The sequence below is a fragment of the Microcaecilia unicolor genome, chromosome 9 (genome assembly GCF_901765095.1).
Source record: "Microcaecilia unicolor chromosome 9, aMicUni1.1, whole genome shotgun sequence".
NCBI classification, from domain to species: Eukaryota; Metazoa; Chordata; class Amphibia; order Gymnophiona; family Siphonopidae; genus Microcaecilia; species Microcaecilia unicolor.
In genome coordinates this window covers 38,340,007-38,357,903 of record NC_044039.1, presented here as the reverse complement: position 1 = coordinate 38,357,903, position 17,897 = coordinate 38,340,007, and the positions used below count along the sequence as shown (strand labels likewise).

General features: G+C 44.6%; 1 protein-coding gene across 1 annotated transcript in view; it reads right to left on the bottom strand.

Annotated features, from left to right (window-relative positions):
• The window catches only part of PEX26 (peroxisomal biogenesis factor 26), a 34,057-nt gene extending 32,155 nt beyond the window's left edge, over window positions 1-1,902 (bottom strand). Inside the window, 3 exon segments of the mRNA XM_030215050.1 lie at window positions 1,225-1,268; window positions 1,270-1,357; window positions 1,359-1,902. Of these exon segments, the coding sequence (XP_030070910.1) occupies window positions 1,225-1,268; window positions 1,270-1,357; window positions 1,359-1,429 (203 nt within the window). The 5' untranslated portion in view covers window positions 1,430-1,902.
• Window positions 1,903-17,897: the final 15,995 nt, after the last annotated feature.

Sequence of the window (17,897 nt, the reverse complement as noted above, 5' to 3'; positions counted from 1 at the left end):
AAATCCGTGTGTAGGACACTGGCACACAGCATATTAAAATGGATGGTAATAATGCTATTAGTCATTTGACCCCAATGAAGAGATGTACTCATAAGACTAAGGCTTGCGCAACTCTAGAACTTGAATAGCATATCTGAGGAGGAGCAGAAGGGGTAGTTGAGAAGACTTAATGCCAGTTTTTCTTTTGTTACAAGCCTAACAGTACCTGAAACTTCTGAAACAGAACAAGAGGTGATGGTTCTACACTTAGATCCAAGCAGTAAAAAAAAAATTAGATCCAAGCAGGAAAAAAAAATTGTGTTTGCACATGTACTGGGAATGTTGTTCTGTGCATATGGACATCACAAACATGTCATGTGCAAGACATTTTTGTGAGGGCTGGTATTTACATTCCACCACAGGTGCACTATACCTAGCCTTTCCTGGTACAGCACATCAGCACATGCATCACTTGTCTTACCCTGATTAGCACACAAATTCTGTGCACTTTGAACGTGCTTATGATTAGCCAGGGCAAAACTTCTCATTAAGGGGCCCTTTTACTATGCTGTAGTAAAAGGGGGCCCTGTGGTGTCCTCAGCACGTGGATTTGCACGCGCCGAGTCTCCATTTACTGCAGCGGGGGTTTTTGCGAAAAAAGGAAACGGCCACACAGCAAGTATATATTTACAGCACAACCTTTTCCTGGGGGTGCTCTTGCCGCCTACTAGGGGTTCTCCATGCTAACCCGGTTGGTAACAGGTGCTGTCCGTGCTGGGTAAGCCCCCAGCAGAAAATAATTTAAGAACTTCCAGTCTGATGGACATGGTGTGCGGTGGGGGGGTGGGGGCACTAACACTGGCTCCTGTGCAGAGTTGCCACGTCTGTGAGAAAACTGTGGAACTGGGCGGGTTCCTGCGGGAAATTTTCAAAAGCTACGGGTAGTGGATTTTTGGACAGTTTTTCACCGCAGGGGCCAGCAGGTTGGTGGGTTTTCCCCCTCGCCATCCTATGGTCCAAGTTTGTCCAACAGGAAGGCAAGGGAGGCGGGATCCATCCCACTTCTTAAATGCTTGACACCCCCCCCCCCCCCAAGTCCCGGAGTGAGCCAGTGGTAGTGCCAGATTGGTGTATGCAATGCTACCACTGCTTTTTTTAAAAGGGCCCTTAAGTCTGTGATAGAAGCTATACAGGGATTCCACATTCCAGCCTTAATTCCAATACCAAGATTCATAAATACCTTACCTGCAATCCTCTCCATTCTCGAACTCCGAGATAATGGTTTCACAGGCCTCTCTCACAGAAATCCAAGGAGGTACTAAAATCCCTATGCACCACCAAAAGATCAGCAGCCTCTCCAGCAAGGCCAGTGCTTGGACAGGGCTAAGTTGCTTCCGGAGGGCCCTGAGCCTCTCCGCCCCACCAGCGATGTGCCCGAATCATTCCTCATGAGGATTTACCAAAACAAGAGCCTTCTGAAATCAAGTCACAACAGCAACCAGTAAAAGAACTTGCTGTACCCTTTCTCCAGTTTTTATTTGTGATCCAGTCTCACAAAAATATTTATATTCATAGGTATAAAAGGGAATGCTAGATCTTTCCACTCTACTACTAAACGCTTAAATATTTTGCAAATAGTCTCCAAAGTCTTTTAGATGAGAACTAGAATTACTGTTAAAACCCAATTAAAAAACGTTTTAAGAGACAGACAGTGCACCGGTCTCAAATCCAGACCTCCACCACTAAAATAGTACAAATTATTTTTTCAAATGGATCAGTTATGTCATTATTATCTGTAGGCGCTACAGTTTGCCTAACACTAGCAATAAACTGTCAATATCTATTCTGATCAGAGGTAGCAACACCAAAACTCAAGTCAAAGCCTCCCTCCTCGTCTACTCTTATCTGCGGGGAGTCATGTTGGAAAAGTCGGCTGTGTGTGCTGCAAAGGATATGGGATTTGTAGTCATGCAAACTCAGCAGTGTGTTTACGCTAAATGGTTGAATGAGGATATAGGGACTACACCCTCCAAAATGCAGTGTGCCAGGAAGCTTTAAAGTATTTGTGGGCTTTGGTATTGACGGACATCGCCCTCTACTGGGCAATTATCAGTGTTTCCTTCGCTTCATTTCTGAGGGAAAGATTTGTTTACATGTTCTGTTGCAATTTCTCCTCCTGCTACTTCTTTTTTTTCAATTCAGATTTTTATTAAGTTTTAAATATGTAACAACCACTATTTAAACCTGTTTCTTTATACTTACATAATTAACACTTTTAAACCACGAACCTCTTTGTTTGTAATACGCATATAATAAGAACGATGGAATTTGTCTGTACAGCACTGGATATGGCTGGTAGCACTTTAGAAATAAGTAACAGGGTATACGCATTTCCTGCTACTTATTTCTAAAGTGCTACGAGCCATGCATAGCACTGTACAGACACATATTTTCATTAGACTAATAGGACATCAGACAACCCAAAAGATTTTAGGGAAATGGTTGGTGTGGGGATATAGTGCTCCTTGTTGAAATTAACAACAGTATATGCTAGAGTAATGGAAACACAAACTGTAGGGAAAGCAAGGGGAGCATGGCTCATGGAATTCTTTTCAACCCCTTTGGTCTCTGTCTCTGACTTTAAGAGGACAGAAGAGACACAGCTTGAATGAAATTGTACCCAGTTCAGTGCCATACAACAGTGGTGCCCAAGCCTGGTCCTGGACGCACTCCAGCCAGGTCTGGTTTTCAGGATATCCACAATAAATATTCATGAGAAAAATTTGCATGCAGTGAGAGGCCAGTGGTGCAAATCTCTCTCATAAATATTCATTGGGATATCTCAAAAACCTGGTTTGGGAACCACTGTACTAGCTAAACTGAGTTATGGAAGGTGCAAGGCAGGAATACTGGGGCAACAGCAGCAGAGGCAGCTTGCAGGAATGGGAGCTTCAGCCACCCCTCCAAAAATCCATGAAGGCCAAAAATGAAACAAAAGAAAAAACAAATTACATTTTGATTTTTGGTTAGTTTCAGAAACAAAATGAAATAGGAAATGTCCTTAACATTGTCATTCCTATTTTGTTTCAAATGACAGCACATCCCTATTTAGAGGGGCTAAACCACCCTCCATGTCTTTACCTTACAAATACTAATTAACAAACATGTAAGAATATTTGCATGAACTTTAACCAAACTGAAGGGGGGGGGGGAGAACCTATGATATAATTAAAACTAGTTGTCTATCTTTTGTAAAGTAAAGAGAAGTAACATGAAGACAGACAAGAGTGAGACAAGATGTAACCTAAGCCCCATCTTCTTCTTCAATATTTACATCATTATCTGACCACAGACATGTAGATATCCCCCCGGCCCAGGACTAAAACTGAATGACCGGGAAATCAAATGTCTGCTATAGGCAGATGATCCTGTCATTTTATCCTGTGGCCCAGTAATCTACAAGACGATATGCTAAAGCACTACTGCAAATCGTAGGCCCCACAAGTAACCTGGAAAGACAAAAATTCAAATTCTTTTAATTCTGAAATAAACAAATTGAGCATACTTTAGAATATATGTACCTGAGCTTGAAATAAGCGCATCTGGGAATTTTAAACTGGCTATAAAACCCTGCAGATAAGAATCCTCTGTGCATAGCCTTCAGTTTCTGTAGCAAAATTCTCAAGATTTGGCTGTAGGTTTTCAAACTTCTGTGGCACATTTGTATCAAGCTGAATTGATCTGAATAGTAAACATTGAAAATTTGTACTTCATAAAATAAACACTCTTGTGTGTTAGGTTAATTTGGTCCCTTTTTTTGGTGGGGGATAAAACATGTTAGTAATCAGTGCTAGGAAGATATTGGAAAATAGAGAATAAGGAGAAAGGATCTGGTGGTTTGGAGAAAAAAGGGGGACCTGGAGGAAGATAATGGGTTGGAGGCATGGGAAGGAGGAGGAGAGGAGGAATCAGTGAGCAGAGGGAGGAATGATCATGGGGAGAAGAAATAGGGGTTAGCATGGAATGGGAAGGTTCAATCCAGGATCAAGAGAAGGAAAGAGGGAGGACCCACCTACTCTGTTGTTGATCCATTCTCACTCCCTCCAAAGCACTACTGGACCCTTCCCTCGCACACTCCACCCCCTCTTATCCCCCCCCCCCCCCCCAGTCACTTTCACTCCACACACCTTCCTGGGACCTGCTCCAATCCCATCACTATTCCTTAGCCACTTTCACCGCTTACATACACCATCCTCCACAGGTTCTCATTCTAAGGTTTATATACTTGAAGTGCAAAGTTCATTTCAAAATGTACTTTTGTTGAATTTCTTTTGGAATGAACTTTGTGCTCCAGGTATATGCGCTTTATTATGGGATGGTGTTTTTGGGGCAGGTATTGCAACCATGAGTAGAATTAGTCATTCTAAGGTTCCAGATGGCTCCAAGTCATCAGGGCAGTGGCGTTCCTAGGCTGGCTGACACCCGGGGCGGATCGCCAATACGCCCCCCGGGTGCAGCGCGACCCCCTCCCGCCCCCGATGAAATTACAACCCCCCCCCCCCGGGTGCGTTCCTTAAGTGGGAGCCAGTGAAGTTTCTCTCTTAGGGGTTTTGCACTTTCATATTTAGTTTTTCCAAATATGAGTCTTCTATGTCAATTGAATAACATGCAATTAGTGCCAATAATTGTCTTTTCAACAGGCAATTATTGGCACTAATTAAATTTAATTGGACTTTATGGTGGTTTATGTGCAATGTGCCTAAGTTTACGAGCAATCTGGAAAAGGGGGTGTGAAAATGGGAGGGGCATGGACAGAATGGACGTGTTAGGCTTACCGACACTTTCTAAAAGGGGCCCATAATTATTTATCTTATTACATCTGATGGTAATAAGGCTACTAACTATTCAGCATAGATGTAGGGAAGTGTGTAAAAGGCCAAAAGGCTGGTACAATGTTGTTTTCAGGTTTCAGTTTATTTTTGATATACTGCAAATCATATAAATGTACTTCTAAGGGTTTTAATGCAAGGTCTGAGGAGGCGTAAAAAGTTAGCTCATTCTTCTGTGGTCAGTGTTAGTGGAGATTTCATGTCTATTTCTTCTTGTAACTGTGAGCATAGAGACTTTTTCTGGCTTCTGTAAAGAGAATGGATTAAAAAGAAAAGGAGGGACACTGCAAAAGCCGAGGACCGTATATCACTACGTCAGAAGAAACCAGCAAAAGTAGTGTAATCAGCAGGGCTCCCCCACCAAAAAAACCCAGGAGGACGAGAAATGCAATGGATAAAACCTTTATTCTTCAGGACCCGACACAGCACTGTGTTTCGGCTTAAAGCCTACATCAGGGGTCAATAAACAATGGACATACATTAAAAACATAAATGTAAATCTGACATGTAAATGTAAATCTGACATGTAAATCTTACATGTGGAGTCCCAGAGAGGGAAGGAGTGAAGGCCTACTGCATACCTGTGAACCGGAGCCAGAAAATCCAGGCATTACCCAGTCTCCAAGACCCTGATGCAGAAGCGAAACCTGGCCACCGTCGGCTTGGGGCTAGAGGGTATACATTGCTATAAGCGATAGCAGAGGATAGTGATAGCAGAGGACATGCTGCACTTAGACCTGTAACGGACGTAGCAGTTCAGCAAATATTGAAGGGCTCGTGAAAGAAAAAGATAAGTGCCACTTCATTATTTAATGCTTGCCAGATGTTAGTAAGGTCTATTCCTGAACCAGTATATATATATAATCGTTTTTCATATAGAGACTGCAGAATTGACATAGAAGAAGTATTTTGAGTAGCAGTACTCTTTCACTGGAGGTTTTTTACGGCCCATGATGAAGAGAGGATCAGTTAGATCCGATTAAGCTCTACAGATACGTGATATCTATGAGCTTTTTGAGGCCGTTTTCCTCCAAAAAGATTCTGGCAGGAAGTTTTTCAGACCCCATTACTATTTACCAGGGATCTTGTATTAAAATATAGTCTAGTGTACAATTATATAAACATATAAAAAATATAAAAAGTACATGTAGATAAGAAAATATATATAAATATATAATGAGACCATGTGATATAAAAGGTAAATATTAACTATCCAATGGTGCAATAAATATCAGGTAAATCTGAACTATCCAATAATGCAATAAAATATGCAATGAGATATCAGATGGACAGTAAAAGGACTCCATATAAAAATATACAATGTGGTAGTAGGTAAAAGACTAACATAAAAACCATGTATATAAAAATATTACTACTAATCATGATAAAATATATGTATCTGGTATGATGATATACAAAAACAAAAAACAGAACTGAGGGATTTTTATTGACCAATGAATGAGAATGGAGTGGCTATAGTGTCACCTTGAAACTGGCTCAAGTTGTAGCTTGATCAGGTTGGCTTGTGACTGCTGAGGTCTTCTCCTCCATTTTAAAGTGATCGTTTCATCACTCATTTTTTTCAAACCATGTTGGTTGATGTTAACTCCAATTAACAGCCAGTTATTTTATGCATGAAACTGACATGCTAGTTAGAAATTTGAGCGTGCAGATTTATAGAATTAGAGGGATAGAGTGCTCTTGGTTCCTTTTGATTCACAAAAAGCCTGCAGTCCGCTAATGAACTGAGCTCTCTTCAAGGTCCCATCATAACAGTGGCTATAACACCTATCAAAAGAAAGATTAAAGCAGTAGAGCACTTCAACATAACAGCAAAATAGAGTTTTAGATGTTATGGCATCCGTTTGCAGAACAAAAATCTCTTTGTGCCAGTCTGAAAGCAAAATACAACCTGCTTCTTTGTGCTAATACCTGTTGCCTCAGCCACAACTGTGCTTTAGAAAATGGCCTTTTCAAGTTCTCTCACTAATGTTTGTAGAACATTGTGAGCCACAATTTTAAGCATCTTGTTCATACTGGAAGGTGAAACCCATTTGTAATTTGTATGATTCAACCATATTCTCAGCTGGGAAACATCATGAGCATGAAGCAGCCAGAACTAAGGTTTGATCTTTTCTCAGCTTGACTGTGGCTTACGAAACCCCGACAGGCAGGTACTTTACAGAGGGCAAAATTGTCTTTCCATTTCGAGCAAATGACCTGCACAATTAGCCCACCTTTAACAGGTCACAGTAGCCTGAACAGCTGCACAGTGTGAGAGGGTAGGTGAAAGGGGATCCGGGAAGGCACGCAGAATGGGGTGGCAGGCAGCCGGGGAACCCCAATGGGGCAGACTTCATGTGCACAACACCCACATTCAGAAAGCTGCGCTACCGGAGGCAGAGAGGTTTGGCTGGGTTATGGAAGAGAGGAGGAACTACCAGTCCCAGAATCCCTCTCTTCCCCACCCGGCTGTGCAAGAGTTAGGGGAGGAGATAGAAGATTGGGAAATGGTCTCTGAGGAAGGTGATGAGGGCCAGCTGGAGAGGCTGGGGTTGGGGGAAGTTGAAGATGAGGATAAAATGGAGGTTACTGAAGGACTAGAGGAGAACAGATGGAGATTGGAGCCTCTGCTCAAACTGAAAAGCTGCTGTAAGAGGGTGGCTAGCTGTGCCTTGGAGAGACTGTGGCAGACCAGAGGAGAGAGACTGAGGGCGCTGGGGGAGATCTCTAATAAAGAGGAACAGGTGCAGCCCCTGTGGAGAGAAAGAGGTCTGGGCACAATTGAAACCCCAGTCTGAACCAGTTGGGACCAAAGCTGTGTAGCTGTGCTGTAAGAAAGACTGTGTAAACTGATTCATACTGGAAAGGTCTGGCCTGCAATCTACCAAGCTATGGTGTTTTCTTTCTGATAATGTACTGTTCCCTAAAAGAAGTAATTTTGGCTAAAGTGAAGTTATATGGACTGTTTAAACCCTGAATGAGACTTTGGCAGCAAACCTACAACCTGGGAGTAAGGTGTTTTCCTTTTGTGTCTATGCTGAATGGAAGCAAGAAAATAAAGTTTTTTTTTCTATAAACGTTTTTGCCTTGATTGAGCCTCTTTGGAAACAATAGAGAGGAGGAAGTCCTGCAAGCTCTCAGGGGGTCTGGCGCTGAGTTCCCAAAACAGGTCAAGGTGGTGTGGAGTGAGGCAAACAGTTGGGTGAAGAAGGAAGCTAAGCAGGGTTGAGCCCAGCTGGGCCCTGGAAGGGGACCCAGCAACACAGTGATTTTTGAATTTTGATGGCTCTGAAATCTTTCCCATGCCTTTTTCCAGTTCAAGAAGCTTCTCTTAACTAAAGCTTCATCTGCATTCCTGTCTCTTGAGCATTTTGAAAAGAGCTTTTATTTCATTGGTTGTGAAAGAGATTCTTGCAATAATGCTTTACCCCGTTTTAACCAGAGCCACTCACAGGGTCTCTTCTAAATGTACTGGGAGTGTGATGGCTTTCTTTTCACACCTGGAGCTCTGATCCTTGAAGGTATGTCCTGGCAAAATAATGCTTCTTCAACCTGAAAATTGTTTTCTGCAGTAAGTACAGTGAAGCTGGAACTTTCACCAGTAGCATCAGCATCACAAAATTTGTGCATATTTTCTGCTGTTTTGTTAGAAACATTTCCTTAGTGGTGATGTGGTCTGAATTTCATTCAAAGAAAAAAGACTGTATAGAGGTGCAAAACAATGCTTTGTACTTATCACTGAGACCATAAGAATATATGTTTTGTGTATGAAAATACTAGATTCTTAGCTTCTCTGCACACGGGAGTGTTTCTTTTATTGACATAGGACCTAGGGGCAAATTTGATTACAAGTGGACACCCTTTGTTCTTGCCTTCTTCATACAGCCTGTTATATGCCAAGCTGAGTACTTTTGTGCTCTAACCTGGATGAACTGTGCTGTATTGTAAGATTTATGAGGCTTCTATGTACTACTTTGGAAGATTTGATGATTCATATAAAGGTGCCTATACAGGTTTTTATGGACCTTGAGCCTGGGGAACTGGTTGGATTCCCAGTGCAGCCGTTTGTGACTCTGGGCAAGTCACTTAACCTCCATTGCCCCAGGTACAAATAGTACCTGTATATGTAGTTGCAAAACTACTGAACGGTAGTATACCAAGTCCCATTCCCTATTTGAGATTCTGCATGGAATGTTAATAGTGGAGGAGTAGCCTAGGGGTTAGTGCAGCAGGCTTGATTCTGGGGACCTGGCTTCAATTCCCATTGCAGCTCCTTGTTACTCAATCCTCCATTACCCCAGGTACAAATAAGTACCTGTATATACTATTATGTAACACTTTGAATGTAGTTGCAAAAGCCACAGAAAGGTGGTATATCAAGTTTCCTTTATTATACACTTTGGGACACAGTGTTATTTCTGAGCACTTTTCACAAACAAATATTTCATTTTGGACAGTTTATGTGATTGTGTTATACGTGGAGGGGCATAATCGAACGAAAACGTCTATCTCCATGGCGTTTATCTTCGAGAACGGGGTCCGTGAAGGGGGCGGACCGAACCGTATTTTGGAAAAAATAGATGTCCATGTGTTATTCGACAATTTGTGAGCTGGGCGTTTTTGTTTTTTTCAGCGATAATGGAAAATGAAAGCGCCCAGCTCAAAAATGAATAAATCCAAGGCATTTGTTCGTGGGAGGGGCCAGGATTCATAGTGCACTGGTTCCCCTCACATGCCAGGACACCAACCGGGCACCCTAGGGGGCACTTTTACAAAAACAAAAAAAAAGGTAAAAGAGCTCCCAGGGTGCATAACACCCTTCCCTTGGGTGTTGAAGCCCCCCAAATCCCCCTCAAAACCCACCACCCACAAGTCTACACCATTACTATAGCCCTAAGGGGTGAAGGGGGGCACCTACATGTGGGTACAGTGGGTTTGGGGGGCGGTGTGGAGGGCTCCCATTTACCAGCACAAGTGTAACAGGTGGGGGGAGATGGGCCTGGGTCTACCTGCCTGACGTCCACTGCACCCCCTAATAACTGCTCCAGTGACCTGCATACTGCTGCCAGGGAGGTGGGTATGACATTTGAGGGTGAACATAAAAAGTTGTGAAATGGCATATTTTTGTGGTGGGAGGGGGTTTGTGACCACTGGGGGAGTCAGGGGAGGTCATCCCCGACTTCCTCCAGTGGTCATCTGGTCATTTAGGTCACTTTTTGGGGCCCTATGCGTGGAAAAACAGGGTCTAGGAAAGTGCCCTAAATTCTCGCTAAAAACGCATATTTATTTTCCATTATCGGTGAAAAGGCGCCTATCTCTGATTGGCCGATAACCACGCCCCAGTTCCACCTTCACCACGCCTTTGCACGCGCCCCATCAACTTTGTCCGCATCCGCGACGGAGTGGCAGTTGAAAACATCCAAATTCGGCTTTCGATTATACCGCGTTTATTCGTTTTTGTGAGATAAACGTCTATCTCCCGAGTTGGGTTTGCAATATGGCGTTTTTCCTTTTCAATTATAAGCTGGATAGTCCTGCCAAATACATTCATTGAAGGTTTGTATCTCCAATTGTATTGACTATAGGACCTAGGGCACAGAATCCCTCTGTATATATGTAAACTGCTTTGATTGTACTGCAGAAAGGTGTATTTCAAGAATCTAATAATAATGATACCTTTACTTCCCACCTCTCATAGCTAAAATGGAGATAAAAACATGTTATTCTCTAAAAGAGGGACCCAGGGCAGCAGAGCCCCTTACTTTCACCTTTGGGGAATCAGCTTCTCCCCCACCCCCACCCCCACTCCCTAGCTAAACATAAAACAGTGATGGGGACATTTCTCTGTCTAAGCAGGGCCTGAGGTGCAGAAATATTGCTGTTATTATTATCCCCGGTACAAGACATACCATAATTCTCTCTCTTCTTTACTTACCCCAGAGAGCAAAAATAAACTTCCTCCTTCTACTAGCAGGGCAGGCCTATGAATGGTAAATGGATTCCACCATTTCTCATTATCTTTCCTTCCCTCCATCCAGGCCCTTCCTCTTTCTCCATAATTTTATAGAGACAAGAATTATTATCCTTGATGGTGCAAAAGGTTATGCCTGAAAAAGCAGTAGTCTTCCTTAGGTTGGTTCTACCAATCAGCAAAGGTAACTCTATTGCTAGAAGTTTGCTAGGCTGTATAGAGAGGTGTGACCAGCAGAAGAAAAGAGGTTTTAATACCCCTGTATAAGACTTTGGTGAGGGGGCCCCACCGGAGTATTGTGTTCAGTTTTGGAGGCTGTATCTCGCGAAGGAGTTAAAAAAAACGAAGCTGGGCAAAGAAAAGCCACTAGAATGGTATGGATTTGCGTTACAAGACGTATGAGGAGAGGCTTGTTGACCTGAACAGTATACCCTGGAGGAAAGGAGAAACAGGGTGATATGATACATACGTTCAAATATTTTGAAAGGTATTAATCCGCAAAACGAACCTTTTCCGGAGAGGGTAAGGCGTAGAACTAGAGGACATGAAATGAGATTGAAGGGGGGCAGACTCCAAGTAAAAATGTTCAGGAAGTATTCTTCATGGAGAGAGTAATGGATGCTTGGAAGGCCCTCCCGCAGGAGGTGGTGGAAATGAGAAACAGTAACGGAAATTCAAACATGCGTGGATAAACATAAAGGAATCCTGTTCAGAAGGAATGGGTCCTCAGGAGCTTAGCCGAGATTGGGTGGCAGAGCCGTGGTGGGAGGCGGGGCTGGTGGTTGGGAGGCGGGGGATAGTGCTGGGCAGACTTATACGGTCTGTGCCAGAGTCGGTGTTGGGAGGTGGGACTGGTGGTTGGGAGGTTGGGGATAGTGCTGGGCAGACTTATACAGTCTGTGCCGTGGCTGGTGGTTGGTGGTTGGGAGGCGGGGATAATACTCGGCAGACTTTTATGGTCTAGCCAGAGCTGGGGGTGGGACGCGGGGCTGGTGGTTGGGAGGCGGGGATAGTGCTGGGCAGACTTATACGGTCTGTGCCCTGAAGAAGACAGGTACAAATCAAGTAGGGTATACACAAAAAGTAGCACATATGAGTTTATCTTGTTGGGCAGACTGGATGGACCGTGGTCTTTTTCTGCCATCATCTACTATGTTACTAATGTTACTATGTTATATAACAATCATCAACCCAGCTGTTAATATCTTTAATCTGTTTGTAACATCACTTAAGTCCAACTTCATTTTGTATTCCAACCATCTTGAAACTTTATTCTTAGGTTTTGATCGGACCTAGGGTTACCATATGGCTCCAGAAAAAGGAGGACACATTGATCCAGTCTAGATTTTGCTTCCATTTTATGTAATCTTGTATGGAAGGTATGCAAGTGATTCAAATTGCGAAGCTGTAAAGCGTTTTAAGGATTGTCACACTGAATGCAGTAATGACAATAGTGCTTGCACTAAGTCCTAGGCTTCCTTCTTCCCCATCTCCAGGCTGCCATGCTGTGGGGACAGAATGGCTGAACACAGGTTCTGCCTCTTCTCTCTCCCAGAGAACACTCTCCCTAAACAAGAAATGTATGAGGGAGATGGAAGAACAGTCACAGCAACCCAGTGCCTTGGATGAGTCTTTTTACTGCCCTCACAGTGCTGCCTGTTCCACATGCTGGCATTGGTGCAGGCCTCCTCCTCCTCCCACTTATCACTATCAGACTATCAGGGACATTTTCGAAAGAGAAGGACGCCCATCTTCCGGCACAAATCGGGAGATGGGCATCCTTCTCTCAGGGTCGCCCAAATCGGCATAATCGAAAGCCGATTTTGGGCGTCCTCAACTGCTTTCCATCATGGGGACGACCAAAGTTCACGGGGGCATGTCGGCACTGTACCGAAGGCAGGACGGGGGCGAGCTTAAGAGATAGGTGTCCTCGGCCGATAATGGAAAAAAGAAGGGTGTCCCTGATGAGCATTTGGCCGACTTTACTTGGTCCAATTGTTTTCTCAACCAAGCCTCAAAAAGGTGCCCGAACTGACCAGATGACCACCGGAGGGAATCGTGGATGACCTCCCCTTACTCCCCCAGTGGTCACCAACCCCCTCCCACCCCCCCAAAAAATTAAAAAACATTTTTTCCAGCCTCTATGCCAGCCTCAAATGTCATACCCAGCTCCATCACAGCAGTATGCAGGTCCCTGAAACAGTTTTTAGTGGGTGCAGTGCACTTCAGGCAGGCAGACCCACGCCCATCCCCCCTACCTGTTACACTTGTGGTGGTAAATGTGAGCCCTTCAAAACCCACCCGAAACCCACTGTATCCACATGTAGGTGCCCCCCTTCACCCCTTAGGGCTATGGTAGTGTTGTACAGGTGTGGGGAGTGGGTTTTTTTTGGGGGGGGGTTGGGGGGCTCAGCACACAAGGTAAGGGAGCTATGCACCTGGGAGCAATTTGTGAAGTCCACTGCAGTGCCCCCCTAGGGTGCCTGGTTGGTGTCCTGGCATGTGAGAGGGACCAGTGCACTACGAATGCTGGCTCCTCCCATGACCAAAGGCTTGGATTTGGTCATTTTTGAGATGGGCATCCTTGGTTTCCATTATCGCCGAAAACCGAGGTCGCTCATCTCTAAGGTCGACCATCTCAACATTTAGATCAACCATCTCTTAGGGTCGACCTAAATGTTGAGATTTGGGCGTCCCCGACCGTATTATCAAAATGAAAGCTGGACGCCCATCTTGTTTCGATAATAAGGAATGCCCTGCCCCTTCGCAGGGACGTCCTCATAGATGGGCGCCCTTACAGATGGGCGTTCCCGTTCGAAAATGCCCCTCTATGCAGACTAGACATTCAATTCAATTCTTGTATACCATTAATATCCTCTTTCCAGGTTCAGTGTGGTTTACATTCTAAGGGGTCCTTTTACTAAGGTAAGCTGAAAAATGGGCCTGCAGTAGCATAGGTGCATGTTTTGGGCATGTGCAGATCCATTTTTCAGTGGCCTATAAAAAATGCCTTTTTAAAATTTATGCTGAAAATAGATATGCGGCAAATTAAAAATTGGTGCACGTCCATTTTGGGTCTGAGACCTTACCGCGCAGCCATTGACTTAGCGGTAAGGTCTCTCCGCGTTAACCTTGCGATAATCATCTACACGCGTCAAGTCAGAGTTACTGCCTGATTTTCACTGCACGCCAAAAGAAATTATTTTCAGGCATGCGTAGCAGACGCATGTCAAAATGAAATTACCACACGGGCTATGTGGTAGCCAGGTGGTAACTCCAAGTTGAAGCATGTTGGGGCAAGTGTAAGTGCCTCACGCGGCTAAGTAAAAGGGGCCCCTAAGTGAGACAAAAGCAGATAGTGTTAGTGTGAGTATGAGAAACATTAGAGACTATTGGTGGTAATGCATGAGACTAAAAACATTAAAGGAAAAAGATAATGGATGATACTAGGAGGTAGAAGTCATGATAGTCCTCTGCTCTATTCATTCATGCACGCACCTTGAGATAATGAATATATAGAACATAAATATACAGTCTATTCAAGGCACACAGACAAGTCAAATAGGAAGTTCATAAACAGGAAGAACTAATTATACCTTTTCCTTGGTTCCATGTGTGACATTCTTCTACTGTGTGCTGGCACTAGCCTAACACACGGGATCTTAACCCGAGTATCAAGACATGCTCAGCCAGAGACATTTTCCATATATCTGTAATGAAAATATGCATCAGCTAATTGTGCATGCCTGTCTTCATTCTATAGAAATCAATCTCATGCTGTTTATTGTGGAATCCTGAAAACCTAACTGGCTAGGAGTGTCCTTGGGACTGGGTTGAAGAGCCACTGGCCTAAAGGGAGGACAGGAAGACAGAAGGAGCTGATGAGGGGACAAAGGAGGTGGCTGAGGGAGACAGAGAGAGAGAGAGAGGAGAGAGATGAAGGAGATCCCAGAGGACAAGTGAGGAGCTGAGGACAGGCGAGAGGGACAGCTAGATGTGGATACCAGCACAGATCCTCTCTCATACACAATACATACACACCCCATCTCCTCTGACACACACACATACACACACACGCCAGATCCTCTCTCATACACACATACATACACACCCCATCTCCTCTGACACACACACATACACATACACACACACACCAGATCCGCTCTCATACACACATACATACACACCCCATCTCCTCTGACCCACACACCCAGATCCTCTCTCATACATACACACATACATACACACCCCATCTCCTCTGACACACCACGCCAGATCCTCGCTCATACACACATACATACACACCCCATCTCCTCTGACACACACACATACACACACACACACACCAGATCCTCTCTCATACACACATACATACACACCCCATCTCCTCTGACACACACACATACACATGCCAGATCCTCTCTCATACACACAACATACACATCCCAACTCCTCTGACACACACACACACACACACACACACACCATGCATGCACACACATACATACTCCTTGTCAGTCTCTCCTCTCACACACATACACAACCCATCAATCTCTCATACACACAATACACACCCCTTGTCAATCGCTCCTCATATTCACATACATATCCCTCATCAATCTCTCCATGTCATACCATCACTCTCTTCCTCTCACACACCCATATGCCTTAACCCCATCTCCTGTGATACATATGCACACATGTGCACACTCAGACAAACATACTCTTTGTCAGTCTTTTCCCTCAACTGGTATCTGTGCTCTAAACTGATGTTATGCCAAGCTCTAAAAGCAGACTGTTAAATTAATCAAAGTGTGGGATGATCAAAGTTTGGACTGCAGTCCTGAAAATTAACAGGTGACAATTCCTCAATCTTCTAATTCCTGCCTATAAAATAATATCGCCTCTAGCGATATCACACTCCTCAGTGAACTGGCTTCTCCATTCCCGTATGTGTATTGGGGGACCTGGACCATTTCAAGCTGCCTTCTTTTTCTTTATGATCTGACTTGATTTCTTTCCACCTTTACCTTTTATTCTTCCTTCTCTGCTTAGTGTGCTAACTTAGTGCATGATTTCTCTATTTAAGTTTTGTGACTTTGTCCTTTATTTAGATTGACTTGAAGGATACACATAATTTTCTTCTGAGCAAGTGCTTATTGTATAGCTCTCAAATTGATAAACATTTTGTTAAAAGATACTATAAATGCTTGTTTCAGCTACATTAACACTGCCACTAGACCCGAGATCAGAATCTATGTGTATGTGTATGGAGGAAGGATGCACTCATTTCTGTATGACTAGCCGTTAAGCCCGTTAAAAAAGGGTGAGATTTCCAGCTACCCTCCTCACCGCCGCTCCCTCCCCCCTCCTTGCCGGGCCCCTGCACTGACCTGACAAGCGCCTCTCACGCTCCGGTGAAAGCGCTGCAGGCAGCAGCAGATCGCTCTGCTGCTGCCTGCACGCTTCCACCGGAGGTGAGAGGCGCTGTCAGGTCAGTGCAGTGGCCCGATACGGAGGGGGCGGGAGCGGTGGTGGGGATGGGGATGGGGGGGAGGGTGGAGGTTGGTGCGCGCGATGTTCTTTTCCAGTCTCCAGCGTCAGCGTCCGACAGTCCTACTCCGTTTCCCTCTCTGTTCCACCCTCTGACGTCCACGTCTTGACGCGAGGGCGGGACAGAGAGGAAGTCTCTACTGCGCATTTGCAGGTGAGTCGGTCACTTGCCATTTATATGTTGATACCTCTACTGTCCATAAGGAAGGTCCTAATTCAGTCAGCGAGAGACAAAGTAGGAGGAAACAGAAATGTCTCAAGTCAGACCCTAAGTAAAAAGAAGTCCCTGGGCAGCAGTGATCAGAGTGCTGGGAGTCACAGAAGGCAGAATATGTAACATAGTAGATGATGGCAGAGTAAAGACCTGTACGGTCTAGTCCAGGTCTGCCCAACAAGATAAACTCATAGCACAAGGTATGATGTGATTCTACATATGTATACTTGATCTTAAAGTTATTCAGTTAATCAAAACAACCAATTATCCAACTTTGGGTCCCCACAATGCGGTGTCCCGCAGGGATCCCTGCTCTCCCCAATTCTGTTCATGTTATCCTGGCTCAATCCACTTGTGGTCTCGAAGAACTATGCTATCTTACGCAGACAACATTCTACGACTCCTCCCCATTCCTCCTCACATCACAACGTACACCAAATCATAGCCACCGGAGTGACAGCCATCAGGATTGGACACTAACGCACAAACTCAACTAAACACACTAAAAAGACAACTACTGTTGGTTCTGTCCCTCAGGGACAGAGTCCCAAACTCGATAAGACTGCACAAGATAAACCTTCACAGTAGCCTCAGAAGCAAGATCCTTGGGGTTACCTGACTCCTCCCTAACATTCTCCTCACACATAACCACCTGTGGAAAAGAACACTCTTCAAAATGAGCAACTAGGCTAGTCAGACCACTCTTCAACCAGCACAATCATTTTGCTTGTCCAGATGTTGATTCTGTCACATTTAGACTACTGCAACATCTTGTTTTGAACATCAAGTCGCAACACCTGAAGAAACTACAACTGGCACAGAACACAGCAGCCCGCCTGATTTCAAATAGGTACAGTAGTATGTCACATAACATAGGCAGGCGGCACACACTCTCGCCCCCGGCTCACACACATAAGACACACGATGACTGAGCAGAAGCAAGTGTACTTTTGGGAATAAATGGGCCACAGCTTTATTAAAATACATTAACATGACCCCTAGGAAGCACTCGAGCCATGAGTTCTATGTTGTAGAGGCTTTCCGTCCCGCCATGCCTTTCCAGCTGGGGAGCATGACTCACTGTTCCATGGGGTGGCCAGCCATATGTCCGCCTCCAGCGTGGCCGCGTGTCCTGTCCGCTTTGGGACTGCACCCCAGGTCCAGTATTCCACTTGCCATTTAGAGCCAGCTAGGTGATTAGTCTGCCACCAGCGAGTGCTCCTGTCCTTGCCTCAAGCGACCAACTCCTTTTCGGCTGCTGTTCCAGCACCTCCAGCAATTCCTAGGC